Raw genomic sequence first — 22,428 nt, forward strand, 5'->3', positions numbered from 1 at the left:
GGGACAAGGGAGCTCAATGGGGGGTGTCTGACCCCACCGGGGGAGTCAGGAAGGGCTTCCTGAAGGAGGGGACATCCCAAATAAGACCTAAAGAATGAGGACCTAGCTGGTTAAGCTAAGGGCACAGGGAATAACATATGCCAAGGCCTGGAGGGCAGGAGCCTAGGAGTTCCTAGAAATTGCCAATAGCCCAGTCAAGCCAAAAAGGATGGAAGCAGGTTGGCCCACAAACTAAAAAAACAAAATTGCCCAAGGGTGAGGATGCATGCGTCCCCTCGCCCAGCCATGACCTCAGAGTCGAAGGCCTCCCTTCCTAAAGGGGGGAACCAGCTGTGGGCCGCTTGGCTCTCAGAGGTAGCCAAAACTCAGGATTCCTGCCTAGGGGCCGAGGAGCCCCGGATGCCTGTCCTGGAAACCACAGCAGCAACCACCGTTTTTCCTCCATGTTTAATTGGATATCACAGGAGCACCAATAAATAGTCCCTTCCCGCCCCCACAATCTTCCTACTGCCCGGGGCAGCGCCCCAGGGGCTGGCTTCCCGTCGGGGGAAGGCACCTGCAGCCCAGAACGCCGCGGCTCAGGCCAGCCCAGCCGCCGCGCCTGCAGAATTCCCGGGAGAGTTCCAAAGGGGCGGGCCCAGGCTTCCCGGAAGTGGGCGGGGCCACTCAGGGGGCGTGGTTCTCGTCGGCTGCGGTGACGATGACGTCCATCCAAATGCGCATGGCCTCCGGGCTCGGCGCCACCATGTAGAAAAGGCGTTCGTAGGTCTTGACGCAGAACGTCAGGCGAGGGTTGGGGCTCTGGAATAAGCAGCGGAGTGGAGGTGGTTAAGAGAACACATGGGTTCGAATCCCAGCCTTGCTACTTAAAGGCTGTGTAGCACTGGACAAGTTCCTCAGACTCTGCATCTGTTTCCCCGTCTGTCTTCCTAAATAACGCTACCTATCTCACTGGGTTATGAGGATTAAATGAATTAACACAGGAAGGGGCTTTGAATTGGGGGAGCAAGAGTAATTTAAAAGGAGGACTTAACGTCCTCTTGCCCCAGCCTACCTTCTCCTATATTAGAAATAGAAGCATTCAACTTTCCCCGCCCCAAAATCTAGGTCCCCCTGGTTTGTAACTGGGGAAAGCTAGTATCTACAATCCATTTATTGAGAACCTCCTTGCCAACCCCCAAACTGAGTAAATCCCTTACATCCATTATCTGTTCTTAACCTTCTCAACTCTGAGGAAATGGGTTGAAGTGGCCCATTTTGCAATTGAGAAGACTAAGGCTGGCGAAGGGAAGTCATTTTCCTGATGTCCCGCAGCTGGGATTGCAACGTAAGCTCTAAAAAGCCATAGTTGGTTGCTCTCCACAGAGCTTTCTAAACGTTGTGCCAGTTGCCAACATTTAAATTTCTGGCACTGCACTTTTATAAAAGTTCCAATTCCTGAGTTCTCTAGGGAAAAACAAATATGATGTGACACCATGGGGCTCATTCCCACTTGCCAACTGTGGGCAGAAGCTGAGAAACGGTCATCTCCTTTAGATGCTCCCAGGCTGCCTTGGTCCTCCCCTCCCCTCTTCAGGCATTTATTCCCAGTGTGGCATCTGAGTTTGCCAAATTTTTGCTCTCAATCTTTTGCTCCAAGAAAAGTAACGGTGGCTGAGAGCCAGAGACTGAGCTCTTCATTTTTGGTCACTGCAGTGAAATAACCTGTTGGTCCCCTTTGCTGGATGGAGAACCCTGGCAGTGGGGGCTGTGGGTGGCCTTTCCCAGGGACAAACTGAGGCTTGACCGCAGGGCTCAGACCAGGAGGGCAGGGCAGCACCCGGTGGGGCTTCACCTTGAAGGCACAGCGTAAGTGGTCGTAATAGACCTCCTCGATGGCTTGGAAGTAGATGACGCCTTTGAGCTTGGTCTCTTCCTTGTCTGACAGAGGGAGTGAGGGAGAAACAGTAGTGAGGAGGTGTGTCTGTGTGTCGGGGTGGGGGTCACTGGGCCCAAGTCCTGAGACTGGTGTTGGGGTGAGGAACATGGTGACAGAGTCTGAAGGTCCCTAAAGTACCGTGGTTGGGAGACTGGACAGGACTGGGGAATGGGGTCTGGGGACCTGGAATCCCAGGTCCCTGAGAAGGGAAGAGACTCAAGGAGAGGTTCAGAATCACTGATTCCCCTAGGGAGGAAGGACGAGGGACCTGGACTTTTGGGTGTTGGGAGGGAGGAGGGTGCTGGCAATGAAGCTTCAGACCCTCCTGAGTACCTCCTGAGGGCACCCAGATACCCTCCTGCATATCTTAGGAAAATGGGGTCTGGGGAGCCAGAACTGTACAAAACTGTTATCTATGTTACCCGGGGAAGGCTGGTCGCTCAAGGAGGAAGGGGCTGAGGATCTGGACTCCTGGCTCCTGGTGGACGTAAGAGAGAAGGGGGCGAGGGGTGGGACTCCTAGGTGTCTGTGGGGAAGGCCTCTGAGTGGACTCCTCCAGGGTCCTGGGGGCCCACGGCGGCCACTGGGCTCACCTGCATAGTAGGCCAGGCGGCGGGCCTGGCGGTCAAAGCAGAACCACCGCTTCCTCCAGGTCTTGATGCGGCCGCCCATCTTGACCAGGGGTCCGCGGCAGCAGCCCCCGGACACCCCTACGTGCGGGCAGTTTTCCGGGTTGTGGCCCCATCGTTCCAGGTGCTGCCGGAGATCCAAGACCCTTGGGCCTGGAGGGCGGGGTGGGGGTGGGGGTGGGGGCGTGGGCGGGGCCTGGGGAGGGAAGAGAAGCGGGCAGCTGAAGTCCTAGGGTCAGAAGGGGGTTCTGCAGCCTGGAGCCCCCCGAGGGCACCAGGTCACAGCAGCTCCTGTGTAAGGTCTGCCACAGCCTTTAAGCGGTAATATTAACAACGATGATCATAATGATTCCGGGAGCTACATTTATTGGTTAAGACACACTGCCCAGGGCTTTCCCAGCTTCAGCGCCATGACTCCCCATGGCCACCCTTGGGACAGGGCTACAACGAGCCCCATTTTACAGATGAGCAAACTGAGATACAGAGAGATGAAATAATCCACTCAAGGTCACACAGAGCTTTTAGGTGACAGAGGTGGGACATGAACCCAGGTCTTCCTGGCCCTAGAGCTCACCCTGAAACACCAGAGGCATGTCAGAAAACGAGGGGCCCCGGGGTCGGGGTCCCCAAAGTGGGTCCCTCTGTAAAACAGGGAACAAATAATGAGAGCAATTTCCATTATTATTATTGTTCTTGTGATGAAATTAGTGATTATTACCTGTGCTAAGCATTTTATAGGTATAATCCTTCTGCCCCCTCAGAAGGGGGCAAGTACATTATTAGCCCCATTTTACAGATGTGGAAACCAAGACTCAGGTTAAGTCACTAGGCCTAAGTCACACGGCCAGAGCTGACCGAGCCAGGACCCACTGGGCAGAGTGGGCACCGTAGGTGGCCATAAAGAGGAGAAGAATTAAGGCAATGCAAGTGTCTATTGTTCCGAGGTCCAGCCTGATCATACCTATTCTTCCGAAGTGATCCCTGCAAAGAATGGTACGATCCCCGTGGTCACACTGAGGCTCAGAGCAAGAAACCTCAGACCTCAGTGTGCAAACAGACCCCTAGAGATTGCATTAAAATGCAAGCTCAGACTGAGTCATTCTGGGGTGGGGGTGAGGCTCTTCCCCCCCCACCAAGCTCCCGGGGACGCCGGTGCTGCTGGTCCATGGACCACCTTTGATTTCTATTGAGAAAACTGAAGCAAGGGCAGAGCAAGAAGGGATGAGAAACAGAGATGAGGCTCCTTGGATGTTACAGGGGAGAGCGAGGAGGAGGGGACATGAGAAGCTGGGGGGATGCACAGGAGGAGAAGGGGCAGTTCAGAGGTCCCCCACTGGGGCCTGGAATCTTATATGGGTCCTCTTGCCAAATCCATACAGCAACACTAGTGAGCACCACATGCATGGAAGTTCCCACCATGTGTCCGGCATTGTGCCAAGCGATCCTCTCCACAACAACCCACTACTGTTCCCATTTGAGAGAGGAGGAAACTGAGGCTTCTAGAAGGAAGTGACTGACCAAGGTCACCCAGGTAGGATGTGGCAGAGCCAGGCCCTGATCTAGGAGAGCAGAGATGAGCTCGGGACCCTCAACTCCATCACTGCCCACCTGTCTCACCTCCACGGAACTCCTGCCCTTCTCCGGGCCTCCGTTTCCCTGCGCTGAAACCCAGGGGTTCTCACGGCACCCTCCTCACGGGGCGGTTTCAAGGATGAGCTGACTGCTGTCAGGCTCTCCACCCCAGGATTCCCTTTCCAGGCGCGAATCCCAGAGAAACACTTGCCCACGTGCACGAGCTCACGTGCAGCTTGGGGTGTGAGCGGGGGGGACAATGCACACAATGGGGGACTGTTTAATAAATGATGATGCTACCGAGCAGCAATGCTTCATTTTTACTGAGGTAGAGCTTGTCTGACAGCCGGAAGGCTGCACCGCCCTTCCTGCTGTATGTCACTCCTCGGCTCTTATCAGCACCTGACCTGCCACTTATTTTACTTATTGATGCTGCTGTTTGTCTATCTCCCCGCTAAACGTCAGCCTCCCTGAGGGCAGGGATTGTCATTTCGCTCCCTGCTGTCACCCGGGCCTACCACACAGCAGGCCCTCCATAAATACTGGTTGAGATGAATAAGGACAGGACACATGGTGGAGAAACAAAGAACAGGTTGAGGGGCTAGCCTGGCGGCAGAGTGGTTAGGTTTGCACGCTCTGCTTCGGCAGCCCAGGGTTCACAGGTTCGCATTCTGGGCGCTGATCTGCGCATCGCTCATCAAGCCATGCTGTGGCGGCATCCCACATACAAAATAGAGGAAGATGGGCAGAGATGGTAGCTCAGGGCCAGTCTTCCTCACCAAAAAAAAAAAGAAGAAGAAGAAGAAAAACAGGTTGGGAACAATGTGCCCATTTACAGGAAAAATGAATTCAGAAAATGTGGTTTGGGCCGGCCCCATGGCTTAGCGGTTAAGTGCGTGTGCTCCGCTGCTGGTGGCCCGGGTTCAGATCCCGGGCGCGCACTGATGCACCGCTTCTCTAGCCACGCTGAGGCCGCGTCCCACATACAGCAACTAGAAGGATGTGCAGCTATGACATACAACTATCTACTGGGGCTTTGGGGGAAAAAAATAAATAAATAAAAATAAATTTAAACAAAATATGGTTTGATCAGTGTATATAGAAAAGTATAAAAAAAAGACTCAGAGGGCCGGCCCAGTGGCTTCGCGGTTAAGTGCGTGCTCCGCTACTGGCGGCCCGGGTTCGGATCCCGGGCGCGAATCGACGCACCGCTTCTCCAGCCATGCTGAGGCCGCGTCCCACACACAGCAACTAGAAGGATGTGTAACTATGACATACAACTATCTACTGGGGCTTTGGGGGAAAAAAAAAAAAGGAGGAGGATTGGCAATAAATGCTAGCTCAGAGCCAGTCTTCCTCAGCAAAAAGAGGAGGATTAGCACAGATGTTAGCTCAGGGCTGATCTCCCTCACACACACAAAAAAAGACTCAGAGCCAGCCCTGATGGCCTAGTGGTTAAGTTTAACATGCTTCGCTTCTGGGTTCGGTTCCCGGGAACAGACCTACACCAGTCGTATGCTGTGGTGGAGGCTCAGGTAGAAGACCTAGAAGGACTTACAACTAGAATATACAACTATGTACTGGGGCTTTGGGGAGGAAAAAAAAAAAAGAGGAAGTTTGGCAACAGACGTTAGTTCAGGGCGAATCTTTCCCCACACAAAAAAAAAAATCTCCTTGTTGTTCTTGGAACACCAAAACATTTAAAAAAACCAAAAAGGCTCCTCTGGTGTCTCCAGAGGTGCAATGGGGAGACCCTCATTTCTCTACACTGTCACACTCCTACAACAAAAACACATTTATGCTATTTGCGTCGGTAAAAATAAAACTTTAATAAGGAACCCATCAGCTAAATCCAGAATGTGAAAAACTCTACAGGATAAATGACTTGATTTTTTCCACAAATGAATGGCATTATTTTGCACAAGTGGAGCAAGAGGACTCTTGGAGTTTGAAAGAGATTTAAGAGACATTTTAACCAAATGCATTATAGATGCCTTGTTTGGATCTAGATTCAAATAGGCAACCACAAGAAGACACTTCGGAGCTAATTAAGGAAATGTGAATACGGACCATGTGTTAGGATGTTACAGAATTATTATAATCTGATAACGTATGACAATGGAAATTTTGTTATGTTAAAAAAAAAAACCTTATCTATTGGATGAAATGATACAATATCTGGAATTTGCTTTAAAATATTCTACTGCAGAGTGGGAAGTAGGTGAGGAATTGGTACAATGAAGTTGGCAAGTAAAACAAGATTCAATATTGACCTTCACTAAGCTGCTTGGTGGTACATGGGGGTTAATTAATCTGTTGTCTCCACCTCTGCAGATGCTTGACTATTTCTATAATAAAAAGTGTTTTAGGGCCAGCCCAGTAGCGTAGCGGTTAAGTTCACGCGTTTCACTTTGGCGACCTGGGGTTTGCCAGTTCGGATCCCGGGTGCAGACTTACACACTGCTCATCAAGCCATGCTGAGGTGGCGTCCCATATAGAAGAACTAGAAGGACCTACAACTAGGATATGCAACTAGGTACTGAGTCTTTGGGGAGAAAAGAGAAAAAGAGGAAGATTGGCAACAGATGTTAGCGCAGGGCCAATCTTCCTCAAAAAAAAATAATAATAATAATAACTTGTTCCATTAAAAAAAAAGTTCTTTAGAAGAAACCAAAATAAATAAATGAAACAAAATTTTAAATGATATTTTAAAAGCCCCAGCCTGTAGGTGCCCTCATTTGGCAGTAACTGCTGACATCATCACCCACTTACGGAAGAGGAAACTGAGGCACAGAGAAGTAGAGCCTGTTACTGAGGACATGCCCTGGACAGAGATGACCATAATGGGAAGAGAAACTAGGTCTTTTGAGTTCCCCTTCCCTTGCCAAGCCCAGGACACTTTTCTGTGCCACTGGAGGAGAGGAGAGGGTGAGATAAGAAAGGGCAGAGGTCAGGGAGCTGGGCAGAGTGGGGAGGGGTGGGGTGAGGGCAGAGGCAGGACTGACCATAATGGCAGGTATAGCAGGGCCTGAGGAACCTTCCGTGCTCCTTCTCATTCCTTCCTGTGGGTTCAGGATGAAGGAGTCAATGAGGATGCTAACCAATAAGAAGTGGGGAAAATGTACTGGGTTCCTGGGTCTGAGGGAGGAAGAGCTGGGGGCCTGGGCTCCCGGGTCTGAGGGAGGAGGGGCTGGGGGCCTGGACTCCCGGGTCTGAGGGAGGAGGGGCTGGGGGCCTGGACTCCTGGGTCTGAGGGAGGAGGGGCTGGGGGCCTGGGCTCCTGGGTCTGAGGGAGGAGGAGCTGAACCTCCTCACCTAAGGAGGAGGGTGTGGGGTCTCACCCTGGCCTTGAGCAGCCGCTCCCTCTCGGCCACGGCCTGCTGCAGGAGCTGCTCCATGCGGGCGATGTCTGGGTGGATGGCCCCACAGCTGGGAGGAGGGAACAGAGACCAGGGCAGGTTACAGCCGTCCGGCCTCTTCCCTCCCTCTCCCGACCTTCTCTCTGATGTCTCACCTATTGCTGGGGCCACAGTTCAGCAGCTGATAAAGTGGGTATCTCCCGGAGTCTCCGGCTGCTGGCGGGAGGGCTGAGGCCTCCAGGGGTCCTGGGGGAACAGATGGGGCTAGGGGGCTGGGATTCTCCCTTGTCAAGCCCCTCCACCCCCCGATCCCCCGACAGGTGTCTAGGTTCGTCCATCCTGTGCTGCAGGAAGGCTGGGGACAGGGGAGGAGGGTGGGCAATGAGAGGGGTCCTCACCAGTACAGTGGAAGGACAGAGGTCGGGGGGATCCCCTCTGGCTCACTCTGTCTCCCCTCTTCCGGGGCAGGCTTCCAGTCCTCTGGAGGCCGATGGAGCCCTGAAAACACACAAGGCCCGTGCACACAGGAAAGGATGCTCAGTGTCAACCGTGAGCCAGAGAAGTGCCAAGTAAAACCACCAGCTAATTGGCACCGATCAAAAAGCCGCTGTAGACGCGATGCTGAGTGCAAGCATCGCAGAGGACCAGTCGCAGAGGACCACACAGTGTGCTGTCCAGAACGGGCAAGTCCACAGAGACAGCAAGTCAACCAGCCTTGCCAGGGGCTAGGGGCAGGGCGGATTGAGGGTGACGGCTAAAGGGTGCAGGGTTTCTTCTGAGGGTGATGACGATGCAGTCAATTTGATTGTGGTGACGGCTGCACAACTCTGTGAATATACTAAAAACCATTGAATTGTGCACTTTCAAGGGGCGAATTGTATAGTATGTGAATTACATCTCGATAGAACCATAAAAAAAAAAAGAAGCCCACCCAGACACTCTCCCACACACTGGAGGTTCAACTGGAAGAACCTTAATGAAGGCCAATGAGGCTATTTTTTTAAGGACAAATGCCTAAACCTTTGAGCCGTGATTCCACTTCTAGGACTGTACCCTATGGATACGCTCAGACATGTGCAAAATGACCTCAGTTCAAGGTTATTCCCCGCAAAGCCAAGAGACCACCTATGTGCCCATATTAAGGAGTAAATAAACCCGGGATGGTCCACACCTCAGAAAACCCCGCAGCGTATAAAAGGAGGATGCTCTTTATATCAGATAGAAAATAATCTCAAGATGAAAACAAGTACAGAATGGTGTGAAGAATATACTACCCATGCATAAAAAGAAGGGAACGGACATACAGGACAGACTGTGTCGACACAGATCACTAGGAAGACGCGAGAAGTAGGGAACCCTGACCACTCGGGGTGGGGGTGGGGGTGGGGGGTGGCCAGGGTGGGTACTGAATGGAGGGAAATGCTGACAGGGAGTCATTTCTCTGAGTATCCTCCCACGCCCTTTAAACTTTGAACAAGGGGAATGTTAGCTTTTTTAAAAAAATTAATATGACAACTAAATGCAACCTGTATTCTTGGACCAGAAAAAAATTTTTTTTTTTTTGCTAGAAAAAAACATTAGTGCGACAACTAACAAAATATGAATAAGATCTGTGGATTTGAATAGTATTATCTAAATGTCAGTTTCCTGAATTTGATCACTGGACTATGGTTATGTAAGAGAACTGCCTTGACCTTGGGTAATAAATGTAGAAGTATTTAGGGGTAAAGTGGGGTCATGCTTCAGAAAAGAATCATAAATTGTGTGTGTGTGTATATATATATAAAGAATAATAAAGCAAATATCAACTATGGTAAAATGTTAATTATAGAATCTGAGTGACGGGTATACAGGAATTCCTTCTCCTATTTCTGCAATTTTTCATAAGTCTTAAATTATTTAAAAATAAAAAATTACCAAGAAATGAAAATAAACTTATTTGACAGTAACAAATAAAGAAATAAGACTGAAATCATTTTTTAAAGAAAAAATAGCAACAGCTCTGCATGGATAATAAAGAATAATGAAAATAATAAGTTACATAATTTGAGCACCAATAAGGATACTCACAGCCATAGATCATAACTCATCAAATATATTTAATCCATGAGTTAATAATAGTAAAGGAAAAATCGAATTGGTTACCTTGAGAGAACGTGAGACACCAACTCTTAATTTTGAAGACAGGTGAATAAAGTAAAACCTTCCAGCATTTTCCCTGCATTTCCTACAAAAACCATACCCCTGAGTAACCAAATAGTAAACGAAGAGAAGTCTGTCTCTCTTTACAGAATGATTTCAACCAGTAAATGAAGAAGGAACGACAGACTGGAATTTCACCACTCACGAACTTGGACGAATCAACGGATGAAGGCGCTGATGCCAGAGAAAGAGAAACAGACACGGCGCCCCAGGGAGACTTGCAAAATGCCGAACCTACATCTGCTCAGGCCCCACATCCAACTTTCCAGGAAGTAAAGAAACAGAGCGAGGTGACAGTGACCCCCATGGCTGCAGTCAGCAAACCCTGCCTGGGAGACTCCACAGGACAGCCATCTGGGTTCTTCACCAAATAAACTGCCAAGGGGGACAAAAAAGGAAATGGAGGGGAGGTCTATGGATTAAAGGACACTTAAAACATATCCACCAAAAAGTATGATTAAACTATGGTGTTTAGGCGTAGACACTTAACGGACAGAACTTTAAAGAACTATAAGAACGATACTACTATAAACATCAGGCTAGTGGCTATTCTCAAGGAGGCAGCCGAGGGTCGTCATTGAGGGAGCATGTGGTGGCCTTCAGGAGTGGCTGCCACTTCTATCTCCTGACACAGGTGGCAGTTACCAAGTGTTCCCATATAATTATTAAGCTGTGTGTGTGTGTTTGATGTGATTTTCTGTACCTGTGTTATTTTTTATAATAAAAAATTTTTTTAAATAATAACAGCCAATATTTACCACGTGCTCATTATGTGCCTAATGGTGTACCTGGCACTCTGCAGAGCCACCTAAGTTTCTAAAAGCCCCGGCAGTCAGGAAGGTTCGTTCCCCTTCACAGAGAGGAAAGCAAGTCTTGAGTTCCTCTTCACTCTCTCCTGCCTTCAACACTATCAGCACTTCCTGGCTCAGATAACTTAGAATCTTGGTGCAGAGGAAACAAGTGGGTAAGATGGACCCAAGCCTTGTCTGCATGGCACTTACACTGTAGGAACTGAAAAAGCCATCACACACACAAAGTGTATCATCAGAAATGCTGTGAGCAAAAGGAATAGGGGGTTATAAAAGAGGATGACCTTCCAACTGGAAGACCAGGGGCAGCCTTCTGGACACTGACCCTAAGGCCCAAAGGATAAGAGTTGGCCAGAGAAGACTGAGGGGAAGGTGGGAGGATCAGCAAGTGCAAAGGCCCTGAGGCAGCAAAAGTAGGGAGTGTTGGCGGCATACTCTCATGTCAGCATTCCTGCAGCATACCTATGGGGGAGAGTGGTGAGAGGTGGGCAGAGGCCAGATTGTGTAGGGACTTGTGGACCATGGTAAGGAGGCCTGGGGTACCACTGAAGGCTTTTGGTGGGGAGGATTGAGTAGGAAGGATGAAGATCACTCTAGCTGTTGCGTAGGGAACAGATTGTTGGGAGACAAAAAGTAAGATGGAGACATCAGTGAGGAGGCCAGTATAGCGTCACAAAACCCAGAGATGAGGATGGGAGTGGGTGGAAGAAGGTTGATAATAGGTATAATAATACTAATCATAGTAATTATAATCAGAGTAACAGCAGCCCAATTTAGGGAGCACCTCCTGTGTGCCAGGCACCCACTAAGCACTTTAAGGCATGAACCAATGCATGCTGTTATTATTCCATTTTGCAGCTAAGTAAACTGAGGCACAGAGGCATGTCTAAGTTCAGCCAGCTAGGAAGTGGCAGCACAGGTATTGGAACCTAAGCAGAGTCAGTCCTCTTAGGCATCCCATGATCCTGGAAAGAAGGGGTGGAATTGAGAAGGACTGAATAGGACTTGGAGGGAGAGACAGGAAGGGGCGAGGAGAAGTAACTGGTTAATTCACGCATTCATTTATCCACTTGTTTATGCTTCTCTGGGTGAGTCAATAAATAGTCCCTGGCTCTCATGTGCTCTGAACTAGTGCTAACCACGGTGCCCACTTGGATTCTGATGGGTTCCTGGGAGACCTTCGTCTCCCGAAAGGCACAGGCTGTGGAAACAGGCAGACTTGGTTCCAGCCTAGCTCTGCCACATACTGCATGTGACTTTGGCAAGTCATTCCTCTGCTAGGGCCTCCGTAAAGTGAGGAACGTCCCACTGCCTGCACACCAGGCGCAACATGGGTGTGAGATCCACGTCGGTGGGTACAGGGTCCACCCGGCCTCAGAAGCTCCGTGTCCACAGGAGCCAATAACTCAGGCAATGACTCGACAGGAATGGGACATGGCTGCCCACCAGGTATTTATAGATATGCAATTGACTTGTAAGGGTCCTATTTACGAGGGGTCATGCTGCCTGGCAACACAGCTGGCATTCCACCTTTCTCAGGCTTCCAGGGGAACCAGCTAGAAAGTTACAGATCTGCTAACCCTTTACTCAGATAATAATAGGACCTACTTCTGTAGGTTCTTCTGAGCAAAAAATGAAATGATACCTTATTTATACACACACACAGACATATCATATATATAATTTCATGAACATATATATATAAGGTTAAACCATGTCAATATTTGACTGTTTCTCACCTCCAAATAACAGCAATTCCATATGGTTCAAAGCGATAAAATGGCTTTGAGCAGACCCTGGTCTATATTAAGCTCTCAAAAATGATTATTATTAATATTATGTTGATATTATTTAACAAATAATAATATAATATAGTGCGTAACATATTAAGCAATATAATTGACAATTATGTATTATAATAGACAATATAATTAATTAGACAATTAATATTAATTAAATTTACTATTTCTTGTGTGTGTGAGGAAGATCAGCCCTGAGCTAACAACTGATGCCGATCCTCCTCTTTTTTGCCGAGGAAGATTTGCCCTGAGCTAACATTCGTGCCCATCTTCCTCTAGTTTATATGGGACGCCGCCACAGCATGGCATGACAAGCAGTGCATCTGTGCGCGCCCAGGATCCGAACCCGCGAACCCTGGGCTGCCAAAGCAGAGCGCACGCACCACTTGCACCACCGGGCAGGCCCTAACGTTACTATTATTGAGTGTACAAAGACCCACACATGCGCACACACACGGGCTTTCGTAGCAGCATTGTTTAAACTGCAAAAAACTCAAATCACCATGCGCAGAGGGAGGGCTGGCTCAATGCTCCACGGAGCACCATGTGCCACCCAGACGCCCAGAGTGGGGAAGAGCATAGGCTCTGAACACAGAATGCCGGGTTCAAATCCCGGCTCTGCCACATACGAGCTAGTTAGGTAACTTCACCTCCGCCTCAGTTTCTTTCCCTATAAAATGGAGATAAGAATCTAGCCAGCAGAGTTGCTGCAAAGATGAAATGAGTGAATCCGTGTGAAGGACTTAACCAGTGCCTGGCACGCTACGAGGACTCAACAGATATTAGCTGTCATTATTACTGTTATTGTTTCTATTGCTATTATTACAGAGTCATTAAACAGGATGAAGCAGCTCTAAATGTATCAATAGAAAACAATCTCCATAAAATTTACTCCTGGGTGCGCACAGTCTCATTTCACCAGGAGAGCGGTGAAGTGTGAGGCAGAAGAAAGAAAAATAATAATAAAGCTAGAGCCTGATAAAAATAAAAACACCCCTTGATCCTCCCCCATGCCCCACGGCAGAGAAAGCCAGAGTGGAAGTTCTGCAGATGCAGTGACCAGGTAGACAGGCAGGGAAACGGAGGCAGTGAGGGGGCACCTGCAGGGAGCTGTGAACCGAGAGGAGGCAGGAAGAGGCGGTGGTGGCAGTGTGGGTGGTGGGGTCCTGCAGCACCAGCAACCGGCGGTCTGTCTTCTGGGTGATCAGGAGCTGTGTGAGGGGTGAAGCCTAATGGGAGCTGGAAGGATCACAGGGGATCCACCAGTTCCCGGATGCTCTGGCCCGTGCCTCCAGTGCCAGCCCATTTCTCAGATGGAAAAACAAAGGCCCAAGGTTACAACAGAGCTAGAAGGTGGTCTTCATGAGCAAGGACTGTGGGGAGAGACTGCTGGTTCCCCGAGGAGTCAGGGCTGAGGGCCTGGACCCTTGGGTCTGAGGGAGGAGGCACTGGGGGCCTGGACCCCTGGGTGGGAGGGAGGAGGGGCTGGGGCCTGGACTCCTGGGTCTGAGGGAGGAGGGGCTGGGAGTCTGGACTCCCGGGTCTGAGGGAGGAGGGGCTGGGGGGCCTGGACCCCTGGGTCTGAGGGAGGAGGGGCTGGGAGTCTGGACTCCCGGGTCTGAGGGAGGAGGGGCTGGGGGGCCTGGACCCCTGGGTCTGAGGGAGGAGGGGCTGGGAGTCTGGACTCCCGGGTCTGAGGGAGGAGGGGCTGGGGGGCCTGGACCCCTGGGTCTGAGGGAGGAGGGGCTGGGAGTCTGGACTCCCGGGTCTGAGGGAGGAGGGGCTGCGGGCCTGGACTTCTGGGTCTGAGGGAGGAGGGGCTGGGAGTCTGGACCCCTGGGTCTGAGGGAGGAGGGGCTGGGGCCTTGACCCCTGGGTCTGAGGGAGGAGGGGCTGGGAGTCTGGACCCCTGGGTCTGAGGGAGGAGGGGCTGGGGCCTGGACCCCCGGGTCTGAGGGAGGAGGGGCTGGGAGTCTGGACTCCCGGGTCGGAGGGAGGAGGGGCTGGGGCCTGGACTCCTGGGTCGGAGGGAGGAGAGGCTCACGGGCACATGAAATCCCCATACCTTAGTGAGGGCCGGGTTGGGCTCAGAGAAGTCCCGGCCTGCGATTCCCTGAAGGTGATTAAGCTCGAGCAGCCGGCTCCGTTCCTAGGGGAGGCAAGTTATCACTGAGGACCACACCTCAGAGTCCAAACGGGCCACCCCAATGCTCTCCCTCATATCAGCAGACGTGGGGGTGCAGGGAAGCAATGGGATGCTGCAGGGGGCAGTGAGGACAATAGGACAGGTCTACCAGGGGAAGCTTACCTCCGTCAGGGCCTGAAGGGCCTCCTCCTTCTTCCGGTTCAGCCCCCGGCTCTCAGCTGCCATCTGCTCCCCCAGTGACTTGAGCTGCTCCTCCAAGACCTGGATGCGGCGCTGCAGGGCACCCCCAGTGCCTGGTTACTCAGGGTCCCAGGGTCCCTGGCTGGCTCCCACAGAACCAGGTCCTCCTTGAGAGCCTGGGGTTTGTTCCACCCCATAACAGAGACCCTGGAATCTGGGCGCCTGGGAGGGGGTAGGGGGACTCAAAGTCAAGCTCCCTGGTGCCTTCTTTCCTCTTGGGGTCCAGAAGAGACCTGGGGTGGGTTGGAGGGGATGGAGGATCCGATATACAGACAGAGACCCAGAGAGAGTCACCGAGAACAGAGAGGGAGAGAAAGGGACAGACAGAGAGACAAACCAGAATAGATACAGAAAACAAGGACCAAGACAGACCCAAGAGACAGAGGTGCACAAAAAGGAGACAAAACACAAACAGAACAGAGACAGACAGAAGCTGTGTGAGACAAAGGAAGGGAAAAGAGAGGGTGATGGGAAAAGAGCCACAAACAGAAGTGGGGAAAGAGACCCACATCAGAACTTTCTAATCCAAAACTCTGGGAAACTTTGCATCAAACAGTTAAACGTGTTGCTTTTTCCAGCAGGACTTGTCAGACCCTCAAAGAGAAGCTCCCAGAAAGGACTGGTGGGAGCATCTTTTTGGAGGAGGTTGAGAGGCATAGAGTGTAGCAGAGAAGACCGAGGAGGTTCAGATCCCAGCTCTGTCCTTTAAAAGGAAGTGACCTTGGAAAAGATGATTTGAGCACCTCAACCTTCAGTGTCTTCATTTACAAAATGAAAAAAATAATACGACTCGCCTCCTAGGATTGTTGCAAGGATTCAGTGAGTAAATACTCACGAAATGTTTAAGACCACGCCTGGCACATAGTAATTGCTGGACAGATGTCAGCGATGGTTGTGGCTGTTCTGAAGAACATGATACAGGGTGGAAGTGAGGATGGAGAAAGGGCAAGACATGGAGTGGAGGAGACGGAGGGCAACAGCGAGGGAGGCAGAGCCGCCCAGCCCGACTCACCCTGTGCTGCGCCACGCTGGCCTGAAGCTCCTGGACCTTGGGGTCCAGCGTCCGGGCCCCAGGGCTGTCCCGATCCTCCTCCTCCCGCCGGCTCTCCCGCTCCAGCTGCTGGAATTCCAGGTCCTCGTAGGCACGCTGGGCCACGTCCAGCTGTTCCCTCATCTGTGGGTGGGAACGCAAAAGGGTTGGAGGCCTGGACTCCTAGAGCCCAGGGGAGCAATGGGCTACAGCCAGGAGTCCAGGTCAATGAAGGAGGAAGGGGCTGGGCCCTGGACTCTGGAATCCTGAGGGTTAGGGGACTGGGGTCTAGAATCCAGAGTCCTGGGGGTTAAGGGGCTCGAGGCCTGAACTTCTAGGTGGGGGAGGAGGGGACTGAGGGCCTGGCGTCTGGGTGCTGAGAGAAGAGTAGCCTGGACACCAGGTCCCTGAGGGAGTCCGGAGGGTCCTCACCTCCTGCACCCTCTGCAGAAGCCGCTCATGCTGGTCCTCCGGCTGTGAGTCGAGCTGCCCCTGGGCCTCCCGGAGTCTCTGGCGAAGACCCTCCACACGATCACGCTCCTGGCTCAGTCGCCTCTGCTCCTGAAAAGAACAGCCAGGCTCTTAGCTTCAGCCTGAGCACAGGGAGGGCAACAGAGGCCAGCAAGGGCCCAGCCAGCTCCATGAGGACAGGTGTCTGTCCGGGTCACTCTTGTACAGGCCTGCCCCAGAGTAGGCACCAAGGAAACAGCTGTTTAAGAAATGAAGGAAGCTGGGCCGGCCCCGTGGCTTAGCGGTTAAGTGCACGCACTCCGCTGCTGGCGGCCTGGGTTCGCATCCCGGGCGCGCACTGACACACCGCTTTTCCGGCCATGTTGAGGCCGCGTCCCACATACAGCAACTACAAGGATGTGCAGCTATGACATACAGCTATCTACTGGGGCTTTGGGGGAAAAAAAAAGGAGGAGGATTAGCAATAGATGTTAGCTCAGGGCTGGTCTTCTTCAGCAAAGAGAGGAGGATTGGCAGGGATGTTAGCTCAGGGCTGATCTTCCTCACAAAAAAAATAAAAATAAAAAATAAAAAAAAAGAAATGAAGGAAGGAATGAATGCAAAACATATCCATGCTGAGTGATTGAGACTAGGGCCCAGAGGGGGCCCTGCACCCCAGGTGCAGACACAGCCAGTTACAGCCTGGGACAATCAGGGCAGTGAAATCAGAGACTACAGGAACCCTGAGTGGGGAGCAATTTCCAAGGGGTAATCCAAGGCTTCCTGGATGGGAGGGTTTTAAGGTGAGCCTCAAAAATCAGGGAGCATTTAGACCTGGGGACATAGAGGGGGCTGGAAGGGCATTCTGGGCAGAGGGAACAGCATGTCGAAAATGCACCATGAAGTTGAAAAGTACAGGAAGTTTAGGGGGCAAACTCTGGTCAGAGAAGCTGTGGTGGAGGGAAGAGATGGGGAGCCTGGTGGGAGACGATAGTAGAAAGGCGGGCAAAACACAGTTCACATCGGGTTTGGTCAACCAGGCTGAGGAGCCCTTATCCTGGGGCAATGGAGAGCTGTGGAAGGATTGAAAGGATGGAGTAGGCTCTAGGTGTGGAATCATCCCTCTGGGAGATGGATTCAAGGGGTTAAAATCAGCTCTTTCATGAGTCCTCCAAGCAATGAGAATGAGACCTAAACTGAGGTCTGGACAGTGGGGATGCAAAGGAGATGGACTAGAGAGAGAGGTTCAGGGAGCAGAAAGACAGGACATGTTGACTGACAGGCTTGGAGTGAGAGAGAGGGAGGTGTGTGGAGCAAAGCCCAGGACTCCAGCCTGGTGACCAAAGGGACAGTGAGATAGGGACAATGTGGAAAAGGGAGTTGCCAAGGTCAGCTTTGGATACCATGAATGATGAGTCAGATTCCTGGGTCTGAGGGAGGAAGGGCTGGGGCCTGGACTCCTGGGTCTGAGGGAGGACGGGCTGGGGGCCTGGATCCTTTGGTCTGAGGGAGGAGGGGCTGGGGGCCTGGACTCCCGGGTCTGAGGAAGGAGGGGCTGGGGTCTGGACTTCCGGGTTTGAGGGAGGAGAGGGCTAGGGGCCTGGACCCCTGGGTCCTGAGGCAGGAAGGAGCATCCAGGAACCAGTATCCTAGGAAGCAGGACGCACAAGTCTAGATTTCTGGAGAGAATCCAGGCTGGGAGAAATACCGGCTCTATGAGGGTCAGTGAGGACTCAGGACCCAGTTCCAGGAAATTCCAACATACAAGATAAGGGCAAAGAGAAAGATTGATAGAATTACAAAGTTACCATTTTCCAACCTATAACGATACCAATGGATGTTGAAGCCTTTAGGTAAACAATTATTACGAAGGGATCAGCGTGACCTCACTGAGGTTTGGACAACCAGAGACGACGTCCCCCTGACACAGGAAGCACTAAAGCACATCTGAATCTGATCCAGCCTCGACATCTAACCAACACCTGCTGGCAGGAAGAGGCACACGGCAAAGGACACCACAGGCACCCAGCCAGCCCCTTCTTGACAGGGCGACAGAAGACTTGGTTTCTCCAACAAATAGTACGGGGACAAAAAACAGTGGGCGGGAACCAGGAGAGGTGCACCAACACACACAAGACATTTCAACCAATTACAATATGTCCACCTTTGGGGACTTGATGCAAACAGCCACTGTTAACTGGCGTTTTTGAAACAATCTGGGAATCATGAAAACTAACTGGAAATGAGACGCTATTAAGAACTTAATTCAGGGCCGGCCCCGTGGCGTATTGGTTAAGTGAGCACGCTCCGCTGCTGGCGGCTCCGGGTTCGGATCCCTGGGGCAGACCGATGCACCGCTTGTCAGGCCATGCTGTGGCGGTGTCCCACATAAAGTGGAGGAAGATAGGCACAGATGTTAGCACAGAGCTGGTCTTCCTCAGCAAAAACAGGAGGATTGGCAAGGATGTTAGCTCAGGGCTGATCTTCCTCACAAAAAAAATAAATAATAAGAAATTAATTCTTGATGACGATATAGTAATAATGTTTTTATCTATAAGATAAAGCACTTACAAGCAAGATGATGTCTGGGATTGGCTTTTAAAACTAGGGATGGGAAGCAAATTGGGGGATATGAAACAAGAATGGAAGATTAATCTTGGCTGAGCCGGTGAGCACACCACCCAGCAGCCTTCTGACTATTCTATTTTTGTTAGTGTGACGTTTTTCACAACATGACATTTAAAGAGCAAAGAAGAGAGGGCAAAGGAAGAGGCCCGGGTGAGCCAGGCCCCAGAATCACGGTCAGGGAGAGAGAGGAAAACAAGAAGAGGCATCTACCCCCGCCCCAGTATCCCATTTGGGGAATGGGGATAACCCTGGGGCCCCGGGCCCAGCAGCACCACCAGGAATCTCCGTCCGACAAGGAAGCTGACGATGAAGACCAGCAGGACAAACACCTGTTCCCGCTGCTCCCGGGCGCCCTGCTCCGCGTCCACCTGCTGCCCCAGCAGCTCCCGGAGCTTGTCCTCTTCCCGCCGAGCGGCCACTCGCTCCCCAGTCAGCTCACCCCGCAGCAGGGCCACTTCCACCTCCATCTGCGGAGAGAATGCGAGGGCTGGGGCCCAGAGGCGTGGGTCCGAGGAAGGAGGGGGCTGGGGGCTCGGCCGCCTGGGTCTGAGGAGGGGCCTGGGAGCCTGGGGCCAGACTTCCCATAGGTCCGCAGCCTCACCTCGATCCTCAGCTCCTTCCTCTGGCGCTGTAGCTCCTTCACTCGCTGCTCCATCAGGGCCACGCGAGTCTGCGCCTCCAGCTGCTGAGCTCGAAGCCGCCGCGCCGCCCCTCGCACCCCTTCTCCAGATTGGGCGGATGCGGGGGGCGTGGCCGGGATCTGCACGGGAGACGGAGCCTCCGCCTGAGGTTGGAGAGGGCGTGGTCAAGTGGAGGGGCCTCGCCCCCTGCAGTCACTAAGAGGTCTGTTGGCCACCGCATACCCGCTCAGGGGGTCTGAGTCGGCCTAACTCAACCACCACGCTCATACTCAAGGGCGGGAGGGTGCAGGTCCGGGGCCACCGGCCCCAGGAGGCCCCGGGGGCTCGCAGTCCGGGGAGGGGTACAAGCCGGCGCAAGGAAGGCGTTTTTCTCCATCCAGGTCCCATTCTCTTGGTGTCACATCCTCCTAGGCCCTGGACCTCTCTCTTTCTCCCCGGGTCTCTCTGAGTCTCTCCTCCTGTTTCTCTGGGCTTCGTCTCTGACTCAGTATCTGTCTTCTGTCTCTGCAACGCTAGGTCTCTTTCCCCCTCGGAGGATCTCCCTCTCTCAAGGTTCTCTGTCTCTATTTCTGTTTCTCTGAGCATCTCCGCCCTTTGTCTCTGCGTTTCTGTCTGTGTCTCTATTCCCATCTCTCTGAGTCTCTCTCTGTCTGGTCTTTCTGCATCTCTGTCTCTTTGGGGTCTCTGTGTCTCAGTCTCCCTGTCTCCGGGTCTCTGTCTGCCTGGTCTCTCTACAGTTCTCGGTGCCTCTGTCTCTCTCTCCGTTTGGATCTCTGACTCGCAGGAGTCTCCATATCTCTGAGGCTCTCTCCCTGTCTCCGGGTCTCTGTCTACCTGGTCTCTCTCTAGCTGTCTCTCGGTGTCTCTGTCTCTCTCTCCGTCTGAGTCTCTGACTCGCAGGAGTCTCTCTCTATCTCTGAGGCTCTCTCCCTGTCTCTGGGTCTCTGTCTGTCTGGTCTCTCCATACCTGGCTCTCCGTGTCTGTCACCCGCTTGGGTCTGCCTGCCTCTCTGGGTGTCCCCGCGGCCCTCGCCCTCCAGGTCCCTCACCGCGTCGCGGCTGCTCTCCGTGCTGCTGCCTTCTCCCGCTTCTTCCTCTTCCTCCGCCTGCTGCTCGGCTCCTCGGCCGCTCGGAAGCTCCACCGGGGCCTCGGGCGCCTCCTGCTCGCGGGGCTCCTCGGGGTGCTCCCGGGACTGGGCGGCCCCTTGGGGCCGGACCTCCGCGTCGCATTCCGGGACCGGCGGCGGCTGGGTCGCCTCTTCGGGGCTGCTCGGCGTCCCCATGGCCGTCGAGCGCTCCTGCGGAGTGGGCGGGGCCCGGAGTTCCGGGGGCGTGGCCTGGGGCGAGGGGCGTGGCCCGAGGCCTGAGCGCGCGCCCGATGGCTCCGGCGTGGAGTGCTCCAAGAGGCGGGGCCTAGGAGTTCAAAGGCTGGAGCTGAGCATCCCGGGGGCGTGATCTGGAGTTTCTAGGGGCGGGGTTCGGTGGCTCCTAGGGCGCCACGCCCCCGGAGGCGGGACCGGAATTTGAGTCCGGGGTCCTAGCACGCCCCCTACCGGCCTCTCCCACCTATCCGGGTGTCGAGCCTTGTACAGTCCGGGCAGCCCCTTACAATCCCTTCGACCACGTTACAGCGACCCCATATCGTTTTCCCTCGAGGACTCAGGAGTCCGGGCTCCCGCCTCCTCCTCTCTGTGACCCGGTAGACTTGGCTCCGACCCCAATGTAGGGGAGCAGCGCCCATGCCGCCTCACCCGGGGGCTCCTAGTCTTCCCCTCTCTGGACCCACCAGGAGTCTGAGTCCTCTGCTCCTCCCGGGAGCGAGATTCCCGAACTCCAGCCTCCTCCTAACCCGCGGACCCCGGCGGCCGAGTCCCCAGCCCCCGCCGCCTCCGCACCCCCGGCCCCCTCACCGGCTCGGCGCGCTGCTCTCTGCGCTCTGGGCGCTGCAGTGTCTGCCTACGAGACAGGTGGCTGGGGAAGAGGGAGGAGACGCTGCTCTGTCCCCCTCCCCAGCAGCCCGGAAGTGGAGGGGGGACAACAGGTCCAACAGCTCCCAAGGGAGGAGGGAGCGACCGGCCTGCCCCGCCCGCGGCCGCGGCATCCGGCTGTCCAGCCCCACCGGCCCCACCCTCGGGAAACGCAGCATCGCGACCCCCACTCTGCCTCCAGCGCCCCCATTCCTGCCCCCTGGAGGGCCAGGCGTCTTGGTCACCTATGTATCAGCGCCTCACTGATGCTCAGACCCTGGGAATCCTGAAAGGATGAGAGGAACAGAAATAGGGGCCTCTCCCCTCTAATAAGCCCTTTAGAAGGGCCCTGACCGGTTTGGGGAACTGGGCAAGGGAAAGGGGTGCCCTGAGCTGAGTCGGAGACACGCCGAGAGACAGGGGCAAGTGTGGCCCCCCCACTTTGCTATGCGGTGAAGGGCAGAGGTTAAAGGTCTCAGCCAGACCCCTTCCTCTCTGGGCAAAAACAGGAAAATAACTGGCATGTGAGAAAGGATTATTGGATTTTAGGAGCTGTGCTACACACATTATACACGTTAATTTAATTTTGTTCTCACTGCCAGCGAGAGATTTTTATCTCCACTTTATAGTGGGGGAAACTGAGGCTGAGGGAGACAAGTGTGCCCAAAGTCTACACATGTTGTTAATGTTAATCCCAGATTTTGTTCTCTGGAAAATCCATGTTCATAACCATTAGGCATTCTGTCCCTGCAAGCCAGGAAGTGCCTGGAAGATCATCCCAATGATAGCAACAATAATAGTTAACACCATAGAATGTCCGCCAGGCAGGCAGTGGGCCAGGTATCTCATACATATGGACTCATTGGATCATCACAACACCGTGGAATTGTTACTGGTATTTCCATTTTACAGACGAGGAAACTGCGGCCTGGAGATGTGAAGTACCTCATTCTGGGTCTCACAGGGGGAAGTGGCTCAAACTCAAGATGGAGTTCTAATTATTTATTTATTTATTTATTTCCCCCAAAGCCCCAGTAG

The 22,428-nt window shown here is 53.0% G+C and overlaps 1 protein-coding gene across 2 annotated transcripts; it reads right to left on the reverse strand.

The window, feature by feature from the left end:
• Window positions 1-373: 373 nt before the first annotated feature.
• PHLDB3 (pleckstrin homology like domain family B member 3) lies at window positions 374-21,401 on the reverse strand. Of its 2 annotated transcripts, XM_058529470.1 has the most exons (16): window positions 21,334-21,401; window positions 20,473-20,836; window positions 19,384-19,566; window positions 19,112-19,249; window positions 16,137-16,265; window positions 15,687-15,848; window positions 14,597-14,707; window positions 14,354-14,437; window positions 13,389-13,499; window positions 7,877-7,976; window positions 7,634-7,724; window positions 7,461-7,548; window positions 7,125-7,181; window positions 2,512-2,743; window positions 1,835-1,920; window positions 380-801 (listed from the first exon to the last, which is right to left on the reverse strand). In XM_058529470.1, exons 2-16 carry the CDS (start codon window positions 20,704-20,706, stop codon window positions 667-669), a joined length of 1,941 nt encoding a protein of 646 aa, XP_058385453.1. In that variant the 5' UTR covers window positions 20,707-20,836; window positions 21,334-21,401; the 3' UTR covers window positions 380-666. The 2 variants fall into 2 exon arrangements, with proteins under 2 accessions (XP_058385454.1, XP_058385453.1); XM_058529471.1 differs by lacking the exon at window positions 13,389-13,499 and having other exon boundaries at window positions 374-801.
• Between the last annotated feature and the right edge of the window lie 1,027 nt (window positions 21,402-22,428).

This window comes from Diceros bicornis, chromosome 34, assembly GCF_020826845.1.
Source record: "Diceros bicornis minor isolate mBicDic1 chromosome 34, mDicBic1.mat.cur, whole genome shotgun sequence".
Classification (NCBI taxonomy): Eukaryota; Metazoa; Chordata; class Mammalia; order Perissodactyla; family Rhinocerotidae; genus Diceros; species Diceros bicornis.

Coding starts and splice junctions, on each gene's coding strand:
- PHLDB3 (XM_058529470.1), bottom strand. CDS start 20,706: ATGGGGACGCCGAGCAGCCCCGAAGAGGCGACCCAGCCGCCGCCGGTC. Junction 15,849..16,136: donor TTCTGCAGAGGGTGCAGGAG/GTGAGGACCCTC, acceptor TCCCACCCACAG/ATGAGGGAACAGCTGGACGT. Junction 1,921..2,511: donor CCGCCTGGCCTACTATGCAG/GTGAGCCCAGTG, acceptor TCCCTCTGTCAG/ACAAGGAAGAGACCAAGCTC.